The sequence below is a fragment of the Alternaria dauci genome, chromosome 4 (genome assembly GCF_042100115.1).
Source record: "Alternaria dauci strain A2016 chromosome 4, whole genome shotgun sequence".
Lineage (NCBI taxonomy): Eukaryota > Fungi > Ascomycota > Dothideomycetes > Pleosporales > Pleosporaceae > Alternaria > Alternaria dauci.
The window spans coordinates 3,050,621-3,069,606 of NC_091275.1; the positions used below are offsets into that span (position 1 = coordinate 3,050,621).

Sequence of the window (18,986 nt, forward strand, 5' to 3'; positions counted from 1 at the left end):
TCACACTTTACAAGCTGTGTGATCGCGCAGCATGCGTGTGCCACTCAGCGCCTGCGATGGCTCTTTCGCCCCTCAGTTCATTCAATGGCGTCGGCTAAGATGGGGGCTTACATGCCTGTTAAGAGCGTGGAAGGCCCCGGAGAGCTGGATGCTGATGCTTCGTTTGTGCGTCTGAACCTCGAGCCCGAACGACGACCGCTTACGGACACCAGAGGCTCGCGGTAGCATCTCCAGCTATCGACTTCGGATTCCCGACGATAGCGCAACACGAGCGCCCAGCCAAGTCCTACCTTATCCCCGCAATCGCGATCCATCCAGGCGCAGCTCAAAGCGCAGCCTTACGTATACCGCAACGCCAACCACCAGACAGCACCGTCGAGTGTGACGGCTTCAGACGGCCATCATGGGTTTCTTCATATCGCGATCATGGCGCCTGCGGACAATTATCCACTTCCTCATGGTGTTTGAGCTGCCCTTTACCGTGGCCAACCTTGCGCTCTTCGGCATCGCATCGCCAAACCTATATCGCACTATCTTGTGGAGCGTAGGAGGCGAGATGGGCTTCAACTCGAAACCGAGTACAGTCCTATATGCGGCTGCAAACTATCGACCTGTGGATACACCTTTGGTGTGGAGTAGCTTGTAAGTAGCATCTTCTGGATTGATGGCGGATGCACAAGAATCGGAACTACAGTTCATGGACCTTACTATCATTCTGCATAACCTCAATATCCAGCAGTATACTGACAGTTCCAGTAATACCGAATACCACCTCGTAATCGGCGTACTATGCATGTTCTTCTGGCTTGTCAAGGTGACCTTGTGGCTGCTCAAGGTCTTCTTCCCGATCCTATCGCTCCTCCTGCATATCGCACTCATGACCCTATGGGCCTATGGCATCCACATCCAAACCGCGCCGGACACGATTGACCCGAACCACACTAACAACGGAGCGCCCTGGTACATCACCAAGAGCTGTAACATTGTGGACGATAAAAACATCAAAAGTTACTGCATGCAAGCCAAGAGCAGTTTCGCCGTTAGCATCATCATGCTGTAGGTCACCTGCCACCCACGTCGTCCCAAAGGAATCGCGCTAATCATGCTCTATAGTGCCATCTATGCCGTCTTCGTCATCCTCTCAGCCTATTCCCTTATCCCGACCACCGCCCAGAAACAAGCCCACGCGGCCAAGAAAGCAGAAAAGAAAGCCGAGAAGGAGAAGTGGGCTTCCTCGCCGTACGACAATGAGATGACCGCCGAGGAACAATGGCAGCACATGTGGGAACTCCAACAACTACCTCGTACACCTGGTACTATTGGTGGCATGAAGTCGCCCATGACACCGCGGACACAAGCATTCAACAACCTTGGGGGCGAGGAGGCTGCGCATGGAGGCTATTACAGCAATGTGCCAGCAGGAGGTAATGGGTGGTACGGGTCATCGCAGTCGCACGAAGGGACGATAACGGTCAGTCCAGTAATGGAGCAAGACGAGTATTACTCCCCACACGAAGGCAAGGGGAAGGCACCGGGGTGGGGTGGGAACGCGTATTAAACGCATACACCGTCGATGATGTGTAATCTTTTGACTTGGGATTGGCGTTTGAGCGAGTGTGATTTTTTCAATGATACCAAATCTGGGAACTGGGATGTTCGCTCATTATTGGATATGAGAGGAGAAGGAATGGGGTCGCTCATTACCTCGACACGGAATCTTACAATGTTTATTTGAATTTGTAGATCATGAATGCGTGAGTGCCTTTGGAGCGTGAGAATTGATGCTTTGTTGGGCGAGACATGTGATGGCGCGCAATCGCGTTGGAAGGGCACGAGACACTTGACGTAACCTCTGGCACTTAAGCTCCACAATGTCCAAGTTCCAATCTTCGACATATTGTTAACCATTACAAAATTCACACTACGTGCGATTACAATCTTTCGCAAAAGTAAAATGTCTGAGGATGCTGTAAACCATATTGTATGTGTCGGTGCCGTCTACATCGACACCATCCTAACGTACGTACTTGCTCTAAGCGGCCCTCCCAAGAACAAGCCACTCCTAACCGTCCAACATCCAGTGTTCCCCATTTCCCAATTGAAGACGAAAAGCTCCGCGCAAAAGGCATGTCGCGAAGAAGAGGCGGAAACACAGCAAACAGCCTAGAAGTGTTATCGCAACTCCAGCAACACGATCCCGAGGCAACACAAAATCCCCAATCCACAGATCTGCACCTACTAGCCGTACTCCCCGATGAAAGCACCGCTGCATCGAAATTCATCTGCGAATCTCTGCCGCAGGTAAAGATATCCGGTGTGAGTCTGTTCCGCAAGAAGTACGAGGAAGCAGCGTCTAGCTACATTATCCAAAGCGAACAGAACCGGTCGCGCACAATTGTTAGTATCAACCCGCTACCTGAAATGCAAGAAGACGAGTTCATGCAGCAAGTCATCCGCTTTACTCGTAGCGGCGGCGGCGGTAAAGAGCAAAGCTGGAAGAAAGCATGGTTCCATTTCGAGGGCCGAGTCCCTGAAATCACGCTCTCGTGCGTGCGCTTCCTGCGCGAACAGTTCCCCCATTTTCGTATCAGCGTGGAATGCGAGAAGCCTGAGCGCACGGGTATGGGCGAGGTTGCGCGGTACGCAGATGTGGTGTTTTATTCGAAGCTCTGGGCGGAGAAGAATGGGTATACGGATGCGAGGCGGTTTCTTGAAGAGAGGATGTGTGAGACGAGGGATGGGGCGATGCTTTGTTGTACGTGGGGTTCTGGGGGCGCGACGGCGGTGCAGAAGGGGGATGAGGGGGTTTGGGCGAATGTTAGGGCGTGGCAGGGGGGAGGAGATGGGCACGCAGAGGTGGTGGATACGATTGGGGCTGGGGATACGTTTATTGCTGGTATGCTGTTTGCGATTAATGAGCATGGAGAGTGGTCGTTGCAGCGGAAACTTGAGTTTGCGAATGAGCTGGCTGGGAGGAAGGTGTTGCAGGAGGGGTTCAGTGGTCTGGGGAAGAAGATGTGGTAAGGGAACGGTCATGGCGAGGGTTTGGTCTTTATTTACGATGCTAGGCGATGAACGATTCGAGCTGATGTCCAAGCCATCCGATTCTACCACTCTTCTCAGGCTAAACATCCCCAAGTGCGTCTATGCAAACTTCAGGTTCACAGGTAGATCGTGATACATCTGGTAATCGAACTCGTTGCTCCACTCCACGATAAACATCTTGGTGAGTGCGACAACTCCTACAAAATTGAGCTCCTTGTCTTCATCCGGTAGACGCCAGAAATGAACTTCATCCAGTTGATCCATGCTCCAGCCATCAACCAACGCAAGTGCTATATCCGTCACAACGCGTACAAGATCGCCAGAGTTACCCTTTCCGAGAAGAACAGCCGATGCAGCCATTTCGCCCATGCTGTTGCGGACAAAATTACTTTCCCATCCCTTACGCTCAAGAAGATGTGGAGAAGATGAAACAGTCCGCTTGAGAAGCTCAGCGAGTTGAGATCTGAATCGGTCCATGGTGGGCTTTGAGTACGCGAGGAGGATATCGCGCATCCCGCGATGTATGCTCCATGACAGATGATTCCAAGGAAGACAGTCAAGTGCTTGTGCGATGGCCTGCTGCTCTCTTTCTGGAGCCAGGAAAGTCGTCTCTTTCAAAGGGTCTTTGCTTGGGACCTTGAGCTCCATCCAGTCCCCAGATATTTCGCCAGCGTCTCGAGCAAAGATGTAGTCAACCTCGTACACTTTTCCTCCCAGCATATTATACAAGTGCCGAGAACCGTGCGCGCCAGGAAATCCTTTTATTGCATATTCCAAAACGTAAGTGCCAGGTGGCTTGCGGCCGCAGAACGCGAATTGTACGCCAGAGGGGGCTGCGATGACGCCGGCTACCATTTGTGTGCAACGGTTTGTGCGTTGCGTGAAGCTTGGAGGGTATACGTCGGTTGATTTCTTGTGCGAATCGTGGGGCGAGAATTGCACGACTGCGTCCTGGCCGATCGGCCAGGTAATGTACCACTGCCCATTGTTCGAGGCGTATCCGGCCCGGAAACCAGAGGCATCGCTATACGAGAAAGCACTTCTCGCGTTGGTCAGCACCAACATCGTTATCAGTGTTGTTCGTGATATGGACACACAAGCGTGTGTTTGGTAGCGGGACAGTGGCATCCTCTCCAACGCCTTCCATTGTGTGCGCCTGTCTCGAGTTTCGTGTGTATTGTCTTGGGTTGTGATGAAACTCTTTTCATGGATGGGCTCTGCAGCCTTCTCTGCTTCATCTATCTCCAAACTTGTTGATCTGAGCGAGTGCAGTTTCTCTGGATGGAAAATGGTCAAGATGAGTGCCCATCCCGCCTTCCCGGGAGGTGTGAACAGGGGTAAGCGCGTTAGATGGATAATCTGTCTCCCACAGAAACCAGTTTCCAGATCCGCGACTAGAACGGGTCCGTACAAGGGCGGTTTCTTCACTGTCCACCATGACGCTTTATCCTGGTGGCCGTACCAGAAGCCGAGATATGCTGGGGTGCGATGGCTATGGAAAGGATCGAGCTTCTCGTTGATAGCGTTAGCTTGCGACAAGAGCCCACCCAGACCGACGGCAGTGACCAGGAACGAAAGCCATGTTGCAACATCCGCGGAGGTTTCCATTCTCAGGAGCCTGGCAGTCGAGAACTCCATCGCATGTAAGTAACGGCGCAATGGCGGTGGGTGGTTGAACTTACATGATGCGGGGATGCGCTTATGTATATGTACACTACTGACCAAGTAGATTACACGGGTAACATCGCGGAGCCAGATCGCTTGCCTAGGTGCAGTAGGCAGAAGGGCCGTCTTTTGAAGTGAAGACTAAGAGTGGGTATCCGACGCTTTCATAGGCTTAGAATGTTGTTACCGTTTGGCCTCGCAAGGCAACCCGTGTTCATGCACATTGTACATTCGTGTCACACACAGCCTTGCAGCGACTCTATTATAGATATCGCGTCATGCATGGAACACGATAGGCGGGAAGCTCCTTTTGGGCGGAAAATTTTAGTGAACTTCTTACGATCCTCGCATTTTTTGTCGTTGAACAATCGGCGACTATGTTGGTACGCCAGGGTAGAACGCGCCACGATGCTCGAATCTGGCTGTGCTAGGACATGGTGGGGCAGATAAGCGTGGCTTGCCCCTCTTCGAGCGCTGATTGGTTCATGATGCTTACCACACAATGTTTCGGTAATTGGTCACTCAGACGGCAGCTTGATTGACTTTATTCTCATTCATGTTTATCATTGCGTAGATTTGATCACTATCGTGTTAGTCTTTCCAGTAGACGATCGAATACGAAAACTACCCAAGTACAACGACATCGCGGGAAGAGACTAGCTACTGCTCGTGCTGAGCTACAAGGTGATTTAACATCAGCATTCCATAGTAGAAGCCAGAAACTCTACCATTCGAAACTGATTCCAAGACTACTTAAACGTTACATGGCAATCTTTATCTACCCATCGCAGTCCTCTGCCGCTACATCTACAAATCCATCTTCCTCAAAGCCCGTACCAATCACTGTCATCCCGGAGTCACCCTGTGCATCCTCGCAGACTTCCAAATGCCTCTGGACCCTCGGAAAGACGTCAATATACGCACGCGTGCCCATCCAACAATCTAGATGTCCATAGCCATTCACAACGACTCTTTCGTACTTGCCCCCAGGAAAACATTCTCTCAGCAGATCATAGCTACTCTTGGTGCTTTGCTGGCTCCAAACAGCGTTCTCAGCACCGCTCAGCCAACAGATGCTCAATCCCTTCAACCTTTCCAGATTTGTCGGCGTGACGAGATCCTCAAATACGGAAGTGTTGCTGCGAACATGATGGGGCGACGTAGCACCCATCTTTGTTAAGTGCGAGACGAAGTTGGTATGGGTACCGTCAAACCAATGGCCAAGATGCTTATGTGTGGCGTGATTGAGATTGGCGTGCGTCCAGCAGCGGCCAAAAGGGACGTCGCACCTGTGACAGACTGCAGAGTTGCACATTTCGCTTCTGGTGCCTACAGGATAAAAACGTAGCATCTGATCCAGCAGCGACTGCACCCATGGTGAGGAAGAAGAGGAGTGGCACGAGAACCAGGAACCTGCTAGTGTCTTATTGGCTGTAAGCAGAGAGACTTCGAGGAGGGAATGGACTAGACTTACTTCATAAGCCTTGATCAGGATAGGATGTCGCGCTTTAAAGTCGTTATCTGGGCTGAAGATCAGGTTGATGAAAACCTGGCTACTTGTCATGCCTTTCAACCAAGAAGCGTCCACGTCGCCATTGAGCAGGGCAATTCCTGTTGCTATGCTTCCTAGGCAATGAACAACGGCGTAAATTTTTCTCTCTTGTTCCCTTTCTCGAACGTATTGCATAGCGGCTCGAACGTCCAGTCGAGCATCATATACAGTATCGCCCTTCCTAGCTTCTTCTCCGATCCCGAAACGAAGGATAGGGACGTAACACCGGTAGCCAAGTGAGGTGAAGTAGTCGATGGTGTTGTTGGGTATAGTTGGCAGAGAAAAGATCTGATCGTCTACAGATGCACCAGGGATGAAGACGATGGGCGTATGCTTCTCCTGTATGCCAGATCGAGGACTCCATAACTTGATTGGAAATCTTACTCCATCGTCAGCTGTGAGGGTAGTCATAGTGGGGATTTCCTTCTCATGATAGCCCGACCTCTCGGTGGACGGTGTTGGATACTGGAGTCGACGAAATGGGCTAAACATGTACGATGCGATGTTAGTCGCGAAAAACTTCAAAAACCGAGCTTGCGCTTGCATATTGCTCACGGTGCCGCTTGTTGTACGAGATCGTAGAGACTGGAGTTCGGTGAAGAAGTCGTGGAGCGACAAGCGTAGGATACCTTGGCCGACCACAACGCCATTGGATCCAGTAATTGTTGTGTATAAGGTTGTCGTCGCGCGCCAAGCCTTCGAGACCGAGAATGCAGCAGCTGAGTCGAGCCTCTTATAGCCGTGGAAGCGGTATCTCGCACCATCTGTGCTTAGGAGATCCAACATATACATGAGATTGACTGCATCTGCGACTTCCTTGTCGGTTGTAAAAAGCTCGACTGTACCGCCAGTGACCATGAGCGGGTCTTGCGATAATGCGCCACAAGCAAATGTGCCATATGGCACACCTTGACATGAGCCGTAAGGGTTGCAACGCAAATCTATTGTAAGTGCAAGTTCAGCTGAACTTGAAGCCTCCATAGCAATCTTTTCCGCGTTGCGGAAGTCCGGGATGTTGTCACCAACATGAATATAACCCCGCATGACTTCCTCGAACCGGACGCCTTCGATCGAATCTTCAATGGTATCAGGCCCAATAGTCTTCTCGGGTTTTGGTAGTACAGGTAGGGGCGAGTCTTTCAAGGTATCGGGTATACGATTTGAACTGTCGTCGATTGTCCAACCACGCTCTTTCGCGATCAGGTCGCAGCTTCGCTCAGCTAATGCGGTGATCGTAGCGCATGGATTCACACCTGAATAATACAATCAGCTACTATCGCATTGTTTAAGATGCATCAACGAAGCAGCCTACCGAGTGATGTTGGAATAGTGGAGCCGTCTACGCAGACAATCCCCTCGTACACTTCATGTCCTTTTCCAACAAGAAGCTGGCCACGATGATTGACCACGCCTCCGAGACCAGTTCCGTCATTGCTCATGACTGCACCCCCGAGAGGGTGAACGGTAACACATGGGGCCTTAACAAGTTTACCGCCAAGGTTCTCAGTCATCTCAAGAAGAATGCTGTCGAGATTTGCACTTCGCTTCTGGCTCCCTATGCCCGACCATCGTAAGACAACTGCATCATCCTCGAGTACCATATGCCCTTCGTTTTCGTCATGTGACATGGTGAGATACACTAGCGTTCGGTTTACGCTGCCACCTCTAGCATATGGTCCAAGAATCCAGCTCTTCAATCTGGGCAGCAAACTACGGATAGTGCCAGGCGATTGCGATGGCACGGCAGTGGTCTGGGTTTCGAGCAAACCTTGAACGACTGGCACCAGTGCTTCAGGAATTGCACCGTCTTGGATTATATACCCGTCCCGTACATTTTTGGCGTGTGTGGAGCCTCTCATATCGATGCATGCAGTAATCGTTGGACCACATGATCTGGAATCCATGGCGCCTGAGATATCATGGCCTAGACTGCCAATGTCATGATTACAGTTATATGCAAAAGCCAACATGTCGCCGTTGCCTGTGAATCGTTGGCCCAGCAAAGGCGATGTATGGAGGCCATAGCTTCGTGATCGCAGTAGAACTTCCGTGGTCCCCAGCGCACCAGCGCCTAGGAAGACAACTTCCCGCTGTGTCGCGTTAGTCTGGGCTATGTCTGGAGAAACTCATACTTACAGCTCTGACCCACTTCTTTGTCTTTCCGCCTCTTCCGTCGGGCACTTCGTAGAACACGAAGTATCCTTTGCTTCGATCTGCCTTTTTCACATGTCTGACGCCGATCCCACAGAAGAGTTTGGCACCTCTTGCCCAAGCATCATATAGATATGTCACAAGTACCGAGTTCTTCGAACCATCGTTGGCGCCTGTGCACTCGTTGCCAGAACCCGTGCTTTCGGCCATTTGTATTCCAGCTTGGTTGGTGTTGGAGGAAAAGGTTGTCGTCAGGGGAGTGCGATAAAAGTTGTCTTGTAAGCCGAGACTTTCAACCTGGCCTTTAAAGACAGCCAGTTTTCGCGGCTTCGGGTATCGCGTTGGGAATGCTGTCGGCTGAAGCATGCGCTCAGCTCTCGCATAGTCTATATCGAAAGGTCAGGATTGGCGCCTGTTCTTTCAACATCTATGAGTACTCACATCGCTCGAGTCCTGCAGCATTCTCGCTTATTTCCTTCGGCCACTCTGTTGCTTCCAACAATCTCTCATCTGGCTTGAGAAAAACACCGGCGTTAATCAAGCTCGTTCCTCCCAGACCACAACCTAGGAAGACATCTTGCCCTTCGCCTTTGACAGTATGGTAAAGCCCTGTCGCATTCCCGATACTAATCATCTTACCAGATGTCCTTCCATTCACGCTATACTCTTGCATGGCGTCTTTGAACGTGTGAGGGTATTGTCCAGGCCAGATTTCCTTTCCAAGTTCCAGCACACAAACGCTTTTCCCAGCTCTTACCATGCGTGACGCCGCAACGCCACCGCCATATCCTGAGCCAACGACCACCACATCGTATTCGGGTTTTATAGAGAATGGATGGCGAGTCAGGTGGGGGTGGCCTCTATTGGGCGATGTGGTGCCTGAGAATGGGATCGATAGCTGCGGTTTCCCGAGGCCAAGTTTTTGCGGTATATATTTTGGCAATATGAAGAAGCTCTTCAATGACTTCAACTGAGGGACATGGCTACATGCGTGCCAAGATAGGTAGCAAAGGCAGCCTATGACTGCAATCAGGAAAGTCGACTCTAGCATAGTGACTTCTTGAGAAAGTAATTACTGGACCATTGGAAAGAAAGCACAGTAACTGTTAGATGATATGAGATACTCGGCACCGGCAGCGCCTTCGTGTGATAAGGGCGCACCGCCATAGGCCGATTTCAGTTTACATCAAGCTGCGTTGAAACTCGCTTGAGGCTAGGCACCGCAACGCGGCTCATATTGTCACCCGATCGAGCCTACTTGTGTGTATTGTGAGCGTTTCCCTAGTCAGTACCACCGGCAATGTCTGAATCGGGTGTACGTCCGACAGAAAGTCGTTGCGTGATTCGATAAGATGGTCGAGGGCCGCGCCGTTGCATTAGAGCAATAATCAACATTGGGGGCCATTTCTGGTCGACAGCGGCGGCGGCCCGCGCGGTAGCAGGAATGTCGAGAAGCTGCCATGATTCTTGAGACAATGTGCTCGAACCAGCCTGTTGCTAGTTGCATGAAATCATATCTGGTGCCAACCTGAGCAGGGCGGGCTGAAAAGGCAAAAATCCTCGTCCTTCCAGGTGAGACTGCGTGTCTCCAGCGCGTCGCTTCTGGCAGTCTGTTGACCCCCAGCACATTATCAGTCCTAAACTCATCGTCCACCCTCTGCTATATGCAATGCATGCGCGTGTTATGTTTCCATATCCAGATGATGGGTAAGGTCGTCCAGAGGTGGATGTGGTTTTGAAGGCGAGAAGGAGGGCGTTCAGTTGTTCCGACCTCGGCACGCTCGCTTGGCCTCAAACCGCCGTGCGCCTTCTCCCCGCCACGAACAAAAAACCACCAGCCATCTCCCTGCAAAGAGACGCCACCAGCAAGATACATTAACGAGCCATGCCTGTTGCTAGTTCGTGTCCTCTTAGTGTTTTCACACGAGTACAGCAATTTAGCTGCTTCATCGCAGCGATTCGGCGCACCGCACGGTACGTCATCATTCGTCTCGGCATAAATGGCTCACGGCCCCGACTTCAAGGTAAAAAATCCCAACGTGATTCCACAACGACTATCGTAGGTTGAAGAGTCGGGACTTGTATAGCGGGCCCTTGTGTCCAAAGATCTTTCGCATTTCCAGACGTGTCCTGCCTACAATGGTCAGCAGGCATACAGTAAGACCACAGTACGTAATCTATGAAAGAGCCAGAAGTGGTGTAGAATCGAGGAAAATCATAGCCAGAAGCACTCATAGCACTTCGCCACTGGCACATTCTGCTCCTCAGAACTTAGCGAATGCATTTGTCGCACCAAGGTCATACTAATCAGGTAAATGGAATATCTAGATAGAATTCAAGAACGAGAGAGCGAAGTAAGATAAATCTGACTAGCACCTAGCTAAACATCTTGAATTGTTCGCATAAGAGCCTAGAGATGGGCCCTCAACTCCAGCTGATGATCCAGGAAATAAGCGACAGTGTCTTCCATCTTCCTCCACCTGATGCCAAGGATTTTCTGAGCACGAGACGTATCGGCAGGTGGAGGTGGATCGAACGAGCCGTCCAACTTTATTCCCAAGGCAGGGTATCTCTCTCGTACAAACTTTGCTATGTTAGTCCATGACCACCCTTCCTTCTCACTAGCGCTCAAAAGAAACTCCTGAACTTCATCTTCTCCCTCGAACTTCGTCTCCAAGGCGCACACGTGCGCAAGCGCAACGTCTCTGACGTCCACGGAAACTGCTGGGATGAAGGGCTTTTCAGAGTAGAGGCTACCCCAGAGCATGGCGTTGGTACCATCGATTCCGTCAGGTGATGTCTGGTTAAGGTTGCGACCGAAGACGAAGGAGGGATGTAGGGTGATGACGACGAAATGTGGTTTGTTCTCTGCTACCCATTCGAGGGTGGCTCGATGAGCTAGAAGCTTGGAGGCGTGGTATTTCATTCCGCCGCCAGCCGTTGGATCCGTAGGAAACTCCATGTCGGGATTCACGGAAATTTCCCGATTTTGCCCTTCTGTAAGAGTATGTTAGATATCTATCAATAGAGAGAATTCGCACAGGAAGGATAGACCACATTTATGAAATGAAAATGTACCTCTAGCATTGAACTGGCCCGTTACCAACGCATCCAATGGGACCAAGGCAAGTAACGATGACACGATGACTGCGCGTTTGATGGTGCTGAACTTTTTTGCGGCATTCAAAATAGTTGTTGTACCTTGCACTGCAGGGTGCAGATAGTCCTTCTTGAAGTCGTCGCCTGTACCGGGCATGGGGGAAGCGAGATGCAGAACGTAATCGACATCTTTCAAGGCACTGTCGAATGCGCTTGAAGAAGATAGATCTGGAATGACGACAAATTCGACATTGTTGATGTGCTTGGAGAAGAGCTTGTTGAGACTTTCGATTTGGGATTCCTTGCGCACACTTAGGCGAACTTTGTAGCCTGCTTCGAGGGTTTGGATAACAACATGGGATCCAATGAAGCCTGTCGACCCGGTAATAAAGACAAGGGATTGAGACATGGCTGATACAATGCTGATGAATGGTTTTACTGTTTGCTGGAAAAGTCCTTGGTAAGTATGTACTGTCTGTTCAAACCTTGAAGACTCCAGTATCCTTTTATACATCTTGTGTATCCAAAGCGGTAGGGGTACAGTTGATGAGTTGTTCTTTCGAATTGTAAGCAGTCCCAACCATATGTGTTTTGTCAGCATGGAGACGGAGGAACATAGGCATCGACAATGTCCCGAGGTCCGTTCCCACTGCAAAAATGGTGCAGATGATACGCCGTGTAAGGGCGGAGTCAGGCGAAGTTAGGGGTAATTTGTGGATTGCGTCAATTAATGGACATGACGCGCTACCTAGCCTGATCGGGTGTCTTTTGTGTGGTGCCTGTCTTTGTGGATTAACGACTAGCAAGCCAATTGTCAGGATCCTGAGCCTATGGGACGCGTCTCTCGTTTCGGAAGAGCATGCCGTAGGTTCCAAGGTTCTGTGGTAATCGCTCTAAGGTCTCCACTTGGATTCGACACTACCTAGGTACCTAAGTATCCTGTGCTCTTTTGCATTATTAGTCCCCATCCTAAGGACATATAGGTTGCACCGGGCGGCGAGATGACCACGATGATCGGCCGTTGTGTTTTGGTGGCTTTCTTACGTACTTAAAAAGCATAGAGAGCTAGATTCTGTTAGCGGATATCGTCCTATATTAGAGGTGCGAACCTGAATAACGACCTTACTCACCACTGGCCGAGAGAACACTCAACCTACTATTCAAACAACTTTTCCATCAACTTTCGAATTCCATCAACATGCCACTCTGGATCATCTACCATCCGGAAGGAACATTCGAGGACGCTACGTCTAGACAAGCTCTCGCAGCGGAGAGCGTCAAGCAGTACACCGACCTTGGTCTTCCAGCCTTCTACGTCGTCACCCAGTTCATCAAAATGCCAAAGGACACTATGTTTTCTGGAGGCAAGGCTGTCAGTGATCTCGTCCGCGTCGTCGTCGAACACATTGCCGTAAGGCTTCCAAACGAAGATGAAGTCTACAAGAAGGTTGCAAACACCATAGATGCTGTTCTGAAAAAACACATTGGTGACAAAGGTTTCCACTATGAGTTTCACGTCGATGAGACAGAGAAAAGGCTTTGGAAGGTTGATGGCATGTTTGCACCAGAATTCGGAAGCGATGAGGAGAAGATATGGTTCAAGGAGAATAGGGCTGTGGATCTTGGAAAGCAAGCCACGTTGTAGTGCAACATTAGTGGTCTAGGTCGTTGCATGGTTACCGCCTGGACCAGCGATCTGCTAGGGGATGGAAGGATGGAGCTATGACGTTCCCGAGGTCGTCAATCTGTGTGTAAACAGGGCTTCTTCTACCTGTATCTGTAGCATCAATTGCAATCTGGTTGCGTATGCGGGGTCATAGCACATGATTCTTAATCATTTTCTAGATTGAGGTTTGTTGAAGTTATGCAAGGCTTCTTGATCAAATCTTGGTTGATGCAGTGCATGATCATCTAGTGCGCAGCCACCAACGCGCAATCCTCCGAAAACGATCTAGCCAACAAAGATAGCATTTTCTGCAGAACAAAATGTGGAGTCAACAGCCTACCCCATATCTAACGGCCGTAAGGCTCTCTCCAAGGGGCACATCTGCGGTCCTATTGTCCCGACTCACAGATACAGTTTGTGGTCACTCTGTTGATGACGCCAGGCCTGAGCCCGTAGCACGAGGCGATGTGAGGACAGGGTCACAACTAAGACGACATCATGATCTACGCGTCGCGATAGCGCAACTCAATTTGTCCAACGTGTACTGTGGCGTATGTGGCAATAGGTAGAATAGCGAGAGTTTAGCCTGGTGTCCATGCCAGGAGAGGGCGACCTCTCTGAGGGTTAATGTGCGGGTACCTAAGAACATCAAGGACAGTTCAGAGCTGGTCCATTTGATAGGCTGAGTTTCGATTTTGCGTTAGCCGAGTTCGCAGACAGACTATTCCAAATTGGTGTTAGTGACATTGCGCAATATCGCATCTCGGAAGCCGGCACGGGGAACAAATTCCGCGACACACAACGCCGTCCAACATTCCAGCATGTTGTCTTGTCCTAAGCAGCATACAAATCAAGCTTGCGTGTCCGGAACTATTGTGAGTACGCATGTATGAGCCTGTAGCAAATGATTGTTAAGGGATGGTGCTTGACGCTAGCTTTCGAAATCTTACCCCTCACAAATTCACCCCCTTACTTCCACACTTCGCCATTCATTTACGCATTTGGCGATTGGTGTTGTACGCTGGGAGACACCCAGTATTTCAGTGAATATAAAAAAAAATTCGTGGCCCCACTATCGCTTACGTAATCGTGATTACAGGTTGGCGGAGGGCTTGTCCCCATTCGTGCTTTTATTCGTGGGAAGCAGCTTACGTTGCAAAAACGCTCTAGTGGACGTTGGTCTCAATTTCAATTTCATTCATTTACGCATCTTCCATCTCTCGCGCATATACACGATCGCTTCTCTGCTCCCAGCCTCATTACTTTTGACTTCACCTTCAGCCTCTGCAGCGTACCAGAGAGCGAGACGTCCAGGTTACCACACAAGTAAGGCGCGCCTGCAATAACACAATGTCGACATGCTTCTCGAGTCAAGCTTTAGCAACATCTGGTCTGTAGACTGAATTTCTACTGCGCTGCGAAATTTCTACATTGGGACAGCGTAATTTGCCCGCTCAAGCCAGACTCTTGTTCCCACTAAATTGGCCCCAAGTATCAACAATGGTCTGCCCAGTATTCGTGCTGAGATTCCCAGCGACAGCCGAAGTGCTGAAAAGACTCAGGCAACCGCAGGACGTGCACTTTGGATCATCGAAGGGAGATCCGCAGGCGCGGCAGTCAAAGCTTTCGCACTCTTCAACCGGCGGGTCCCCTAGTCCGCCTTCGAAGGTGTAGAGGAGGCAGCCGACTTGGCAGGAGCCGCCCACGCCACCGTTGTTGCCTATGAACTTCCATTAGTCTCTGTTCCTTGCCTCGTTTACGGACTGCGATGAGGGATATGTATGGACTGCGACACTTACATTTCGTGTAATCCTCCCTTACAAGCAGATACGCGGTAATCTGACTGGGTGAGCCCAGCGGGAAGCCAAAGCTCTGCTTCTCGACTGTGGTCTCACAGCCAGGGACCCAGGCGCAGGTATAGTCGTAGTTGACGCCGTAGCCATCAGTACCCCGCAATCTTATGGGTTTGCTGTCTGGCCCAAGGTAGTCGTCGTCGCCCAACTGGGATCTGATATTGCTGAATAACTGCGAAAGCTCGTTCTGGTCCTTGGACTGAATATCAGCGTGGCCGGGAAAGTCGGACTCGCTAAAGCAATTGATAGGGCCCCGCTCGAGCGGTGTCTTGGGCTTGCTGGAGGGCGAAGGTGTAGGTGAAGGTGTCGACGAGGACTTGCTCTTGCTGGGTTGGGTCCAGGTTCCCGTTTCGACAACGTACCCTCCGAACCCACCATCACCGATAAAGGCATGTTGCTCTGCAGGATTCTTGCCGCCAAACCAGGGCGTGTACTCTGACACTGATGGGCAAGACACGGTGGTGTGCGAGGTCGTCGTAGAGCCGACAGAATTGCATACAGACGTCCTACTGCATGTGGTGGTGTAGCATGAGGTAGACAGCGTATCTCCGTCCGGTTTCACAGAGCACGCTACGGAGCAGTCTGTCACGGCTGTCTTTGTGGAGCAGGTCTTCGTAGGGTCGTTAGGGTCGTTGGGATTGCCGCCTCCGCCCCCACCGCCGCCGCCTCCGTCGCCGCAGAATCCGATGCAGCAGGGAAGAGGCCAAATGCAAGGTGTGCAGTCAACGCCCAGGCAGGGAGGAACAAAGCCACCTCCTCCACCACCACCACTGTCATCGTCGTCATCATCGTCATCATCATCGTCGTCGTCATCATTGTTGTCATCGTCATCATCGTTCTGATGCTCGTCGTCCAATGGAGGCTTGGTACAAGGCGGAGTACAGGTTGGCTCTATCAATGATCAGCATCGCCCCGTGTGGTTTCGTGTAGTATGCGACTTACGGGCAGAGCCACTTGTCGATGACACTGCTATACTCCCGGGACACGAGCTACAGCTTGTCGGAGGAGGTGGTGGCGGTGGCGGAACCGGTGTGGTAGTCGCGCCTGGGGAAGTTGACGGTTTTGTGACGGGTGGCGGCCAGGCTCCCGGCGAGTAAGTGTACTCTAGACCTGTGAGTGTGGTTGTTCTACCGCTCGTTGTGACTACCGTGGAGCCCTGCCTAAGTGTGATACCGGGGAATAGGACACTGCTGGTTAATTGAAAGTCTCGGTCGTTAGTATCGGTCCCTAAGTAGCGGGTACAAAGTCAGCTTGTGTCAAATGGTGGGGCAGGGTACTGAGACATGTCTTCCCCAAGCGAAAAAGAATCTTTCCGGATAGTGAAAGATATGTCCACTCTGTACCTGGTGATGCACTTACATTCGTAGTTTGAGACGTGGATCTCCGTTGTTGTCACGGGTGGGATTGTGATCGTGGTAGCTACGATAATCTTCAGCACGGATAACGTGTTTGGCTGGGAACGCAAAATCAGGAGGGTATTGCATACTTGTGACCTGCTGTACATAGTCCGTAGACGTCACTCCCCCCGGCAAGGTGACGATATAGCTCCATTCATTGGTCCAAGTTGCCGTGACTACAATCGCGAGGATAAGTAGGTGATCTTGAGACGCCTAAGTTTTGGCAGGAGTGTACTTACCAGGCGGCCGAGAAATGGTTGTGGTGTAAGGTAATGTCCATGCGGGCATTACGATCAGACAAGGCGGTTTGCACTGTACTAGTGGACCCTGGTTTGGACCTTGATTCGTATAGACAACAGGGTCGATGTAGACAATGTTACTCGATGCACCGCCTCCGCCGCCGGAACCTGTCATGTTGAGATCAATGGCCCAGTCAGACAAACCGCCGAAACCAAGTCCGCGAACCCAATCAGCGCGCTGATTGTAGTACGCGACATCTGACCATGCAACCCATTCAGTGTCATCATAAATCAAGATATCGCCTGCAATGGGGTCATGAATCTGCTGTACCTTGTGCTGTCCGCTGGAGATGATCTCTCGGATTTCCAGATTGGAGATATACCCAGCGGTATCGGTACAGCGACCAGGTTTAGCACCACTGCGTGGACCGACGAATTTGCAGTTCTCCTGCCAGCAGCCAGGAGTAGTCATTTTGAAACTCCGGCCATACAGCGCCTGCCCAATGAATACCTTGTTGGCAGGTACACCGGCTTTTGTAATCATGGATAGTGAGGTCTCCGTCTCGGTCTGGTTGATATGACTACGTAAACAGTCGCCCGTACGGCAACCAGGCGACGCAAACGTATTACCGTAGTCCCACTGACCATGCAGGTCATAGGTCATATAGATGATGTAGTCCACAACGTCTCCGATACCATCTATAGGGAAAGCCTTGAGGTACCAGAACGAGGCGGGTGCGGCAATCGACAGCGTCTTTCCGCTTGGGAGCTTTGATCTGACAAGACGAAGGAATTCCAGATAGTTCAGAGCATCTTCGGGTCCAGACAGGGGAAGTCCTTCACCTTGATCATCCGGTGCGCTTGGGTACTGCGAAGTCCAGTTAGCTCTGTTTCTGTTTCGGGTCACCTTCCTTACCTCCCAGTCGAAGTCAACACCATCAAGATTGTTATCTGCAACAAATTTGACAACCTTGTCTGCAAATGTCGTCCGATCACTGGCACTGACTCCCTTCCGAAAGATGGTGTAAGTAGTGGCTTCCGTTGAGAAGGCCCAGCCTCCGAATGACATAATCTTCTTATACCCTGTAGCTTTTGTGAAGGTAGCCCAATCTTTTTGGTATGGGCTGATTATCGGATCGTAACTACTGCTCAAATCCGCGAAGGCCCAGTGTACAATGGTATACTCGGACGGGATGGAACCGACTCGCATGGTGTTGCAAGACCTTTCGATGTTGAAGGCTTCATAGTAGCCTACCCTCTCGAACTTGGCTACAGGAGATCCTGTGACGATCTTGGTTCCGCAGTTCGAGATGCAGCCATTTTCCCCGGGTCCGCCTCGTGTGCCATCGTTGCCAGTAGGTGCTCGTGTATCAGTGCAAAACTCTGATGTGGTGCCACATTGCCCCCAGACGTTGCAACAAGCATTGAGTGGACATGGGTTCAGCCCAGGCCATTTTGTGGGGTCCGTAGGTTTCTGTGTACCATTTATTTGCGGACCACATATCTGTTGAAAAGCTCTGTGTCAGCTGATAATAAACCATAATCGTTGGCGCATGCATACAGCGTCTGGTAAGTTGGCAGGAAACGGAGGGTTCCCTTCATGACGTCAGCGCTAAAAGTAGGGAGTGGCACACTAGGAGACCATACCACGACCCAAGCAAATATTATTGCCCCACTGTAGGCCACTGCAACCTGCCCAGCCCCACGTCCTTTTGTTGCTATCTTCGATAGCCTGCTGGGTTGTCTGGTGGGCTTCGGCTAGATCATAGCAATTGTCTCCCTCTTTTACAAGATGAGTGTAACAAGTACCATCTGGTCCCGGCTGGGGAGAAAAGTCTGGCAATTGTCCAGAAGAACAGCAGGCATACGCCCCAAGCTATACTCCGTCATGAGCTGCACATCTCGAGTAGCTCGTGGGAAGACTTACCTTGGGATTAGGAGCTGTGCAGAAACTGCTCCCACCATTGAAGCCTTCAAGCTGCGCTTGCGTTATGCCGCATCGATTTGCCAGAGCCCAGCATCCGTCGCCAGACCCCACTTGGGTATATTTGCACGTTGCGCGTGCCCTAAGCTCCAGATCTCGTTCTTGTAAAACTTCTGGCTTTGGAGGCGAGATGGGGATAGAAGCGCCGGAGATGAATTCGATGGTCGCACCTTCCAGCGGTTGGCTGCTGCTCAAACACTTGGCTTCGTGCCAATCGCGAAGAGTTTTCTGTACCGCGATAGCATCCGAGTCCACTACGACACCAAAAACCTGAAGAGCAGCCGTCTTGTTGTATTCAGGGGAACCACAAGCTTGAGCGGCAAGTTTGGAGGAGG

General features: G+C 51.0%; 6 protein-coding genes across 6 annotated transcripts; 2 read left to right on the forward strand and 4 right to left on the reverse strand.

Moving 5' to 3' along the window:
• Window positions 1-457: 457 nt before the first annotated feature.
• ACET3X_005539 (uncharacterized protein) lies at window positions 458-2,729 on the forward strand (the record flags this gene model as incomplete). The annotated part of the gene is made up of 6 exons (XM_069451755.1): window positions 458-642; window positions 757-1,056; window positions 1,114-1,434; window positions 1,951-2,019; window positions 2,082-2,639; window positions 2,717-2,729. The coding sequence occupies 6 exons, from the start codon at window positions 458-460 to the stop codon at window positions 2,727-2,729; spliced, it is 1,446 nt and encodes a 481-aa protein (XP_069307583.1).
• A 415-nt stretch (window positions 2,730-3,144) lies between these two features.
• Window positions 3,145-4,653, reverse strand: ACET3X_005540 (uncharacterized protein; the record flags this gene model as incomplete). Its single annotated transcript, XM_069451756.1, has 1 exon — window positions 3,145-4,653. One exon carries the CDS (start codon window positions 4,651-4,653, stop codon window positions 3,145-3,147), a length of 1,509 nt encoding a protein of 502 aa, XP_069307584.1.
• Window positions 4,654-5,886: 1,233 nt separating this feature from the next.
• Window positions 5,887-7,890, reverse strand: ACET3X_005541 (uncharacterized protein; the record flags this gene model as incomplete). The annotated part of the gene is made up of 4 exons (XM_069451757.1): window positions 5,887-5,938; window positions 6,000-6,133; window positions 6,185-7,515; window positions 7,575-7,890. The coding sequence occupies 4 exons, from the start codon at window positions 7,888-7,890 to the stop codon at window positions 5,887-5,889; spliced, it is 1,833 nt and encodes a 610-aa protein (XP_069307585.1).
• A 2,933-nt stretch (window positions 7,891-10,823) lies between these two features.
• On the reverse strand, window positions 10,824-11,921 carry ACET3X_005542 (uncharacterized protein; the record flags this gene model as incomplete). The annotated part of the gene is made up of 2 exons (XM_069451758.1): window positions 10,824-11,410; window positions 11,492-11,921. 2 exons carry the CDS (start codon window positions 11,919-11,921, stop codon window positions 10,824-10,826), a joined length of 1,017 nt encoding a protein of 338 aa, XP_069307586.1.
• A 789-nt stretch (window positions 11,922-12,710) lies between these two features.
• Window positions 12,711-13,157, forward strand: ACET3X_005543 (uncharacterized protein; the record flags this gene model as incomplete). Its single annotated transcript, XM_069451759.1, has 1 exon — window positions 12,711-13,157. The coding sequence occupies one exon, from the start codon at window positions 12,711-12,713 to the stop codon at window positions 13,155-13,157; it is 447 nt and encodes a 148-aa protein (XP_069307587.1).
• Window positions 13,158-14,632: 1,475 nt separating this feature from the next.
• Window positions 14,633-17,877, reverse strand: ACET3X_005544 (uncharacterized protein; the record flags this gene model as incomplete). The annotated part of the gene is made up of 5 exons (XM_069451761.1): window positions 14,633-14,898; window positions 14,978-15,472; window positions 16,391-16,450; window positions 16,668-17,535; window positions 17,584-17,877. 5 exons carry the CDS (start codon window positions 17,875-17,877, stop codon window positions 14,633-14,635), a joined length of 1,983 nt encoding a protein of 660 aa, XP_069307588.1.
• Between the last annotated feature and the right edge of the window lie 1,109 nt (window positions 17,878-18,986).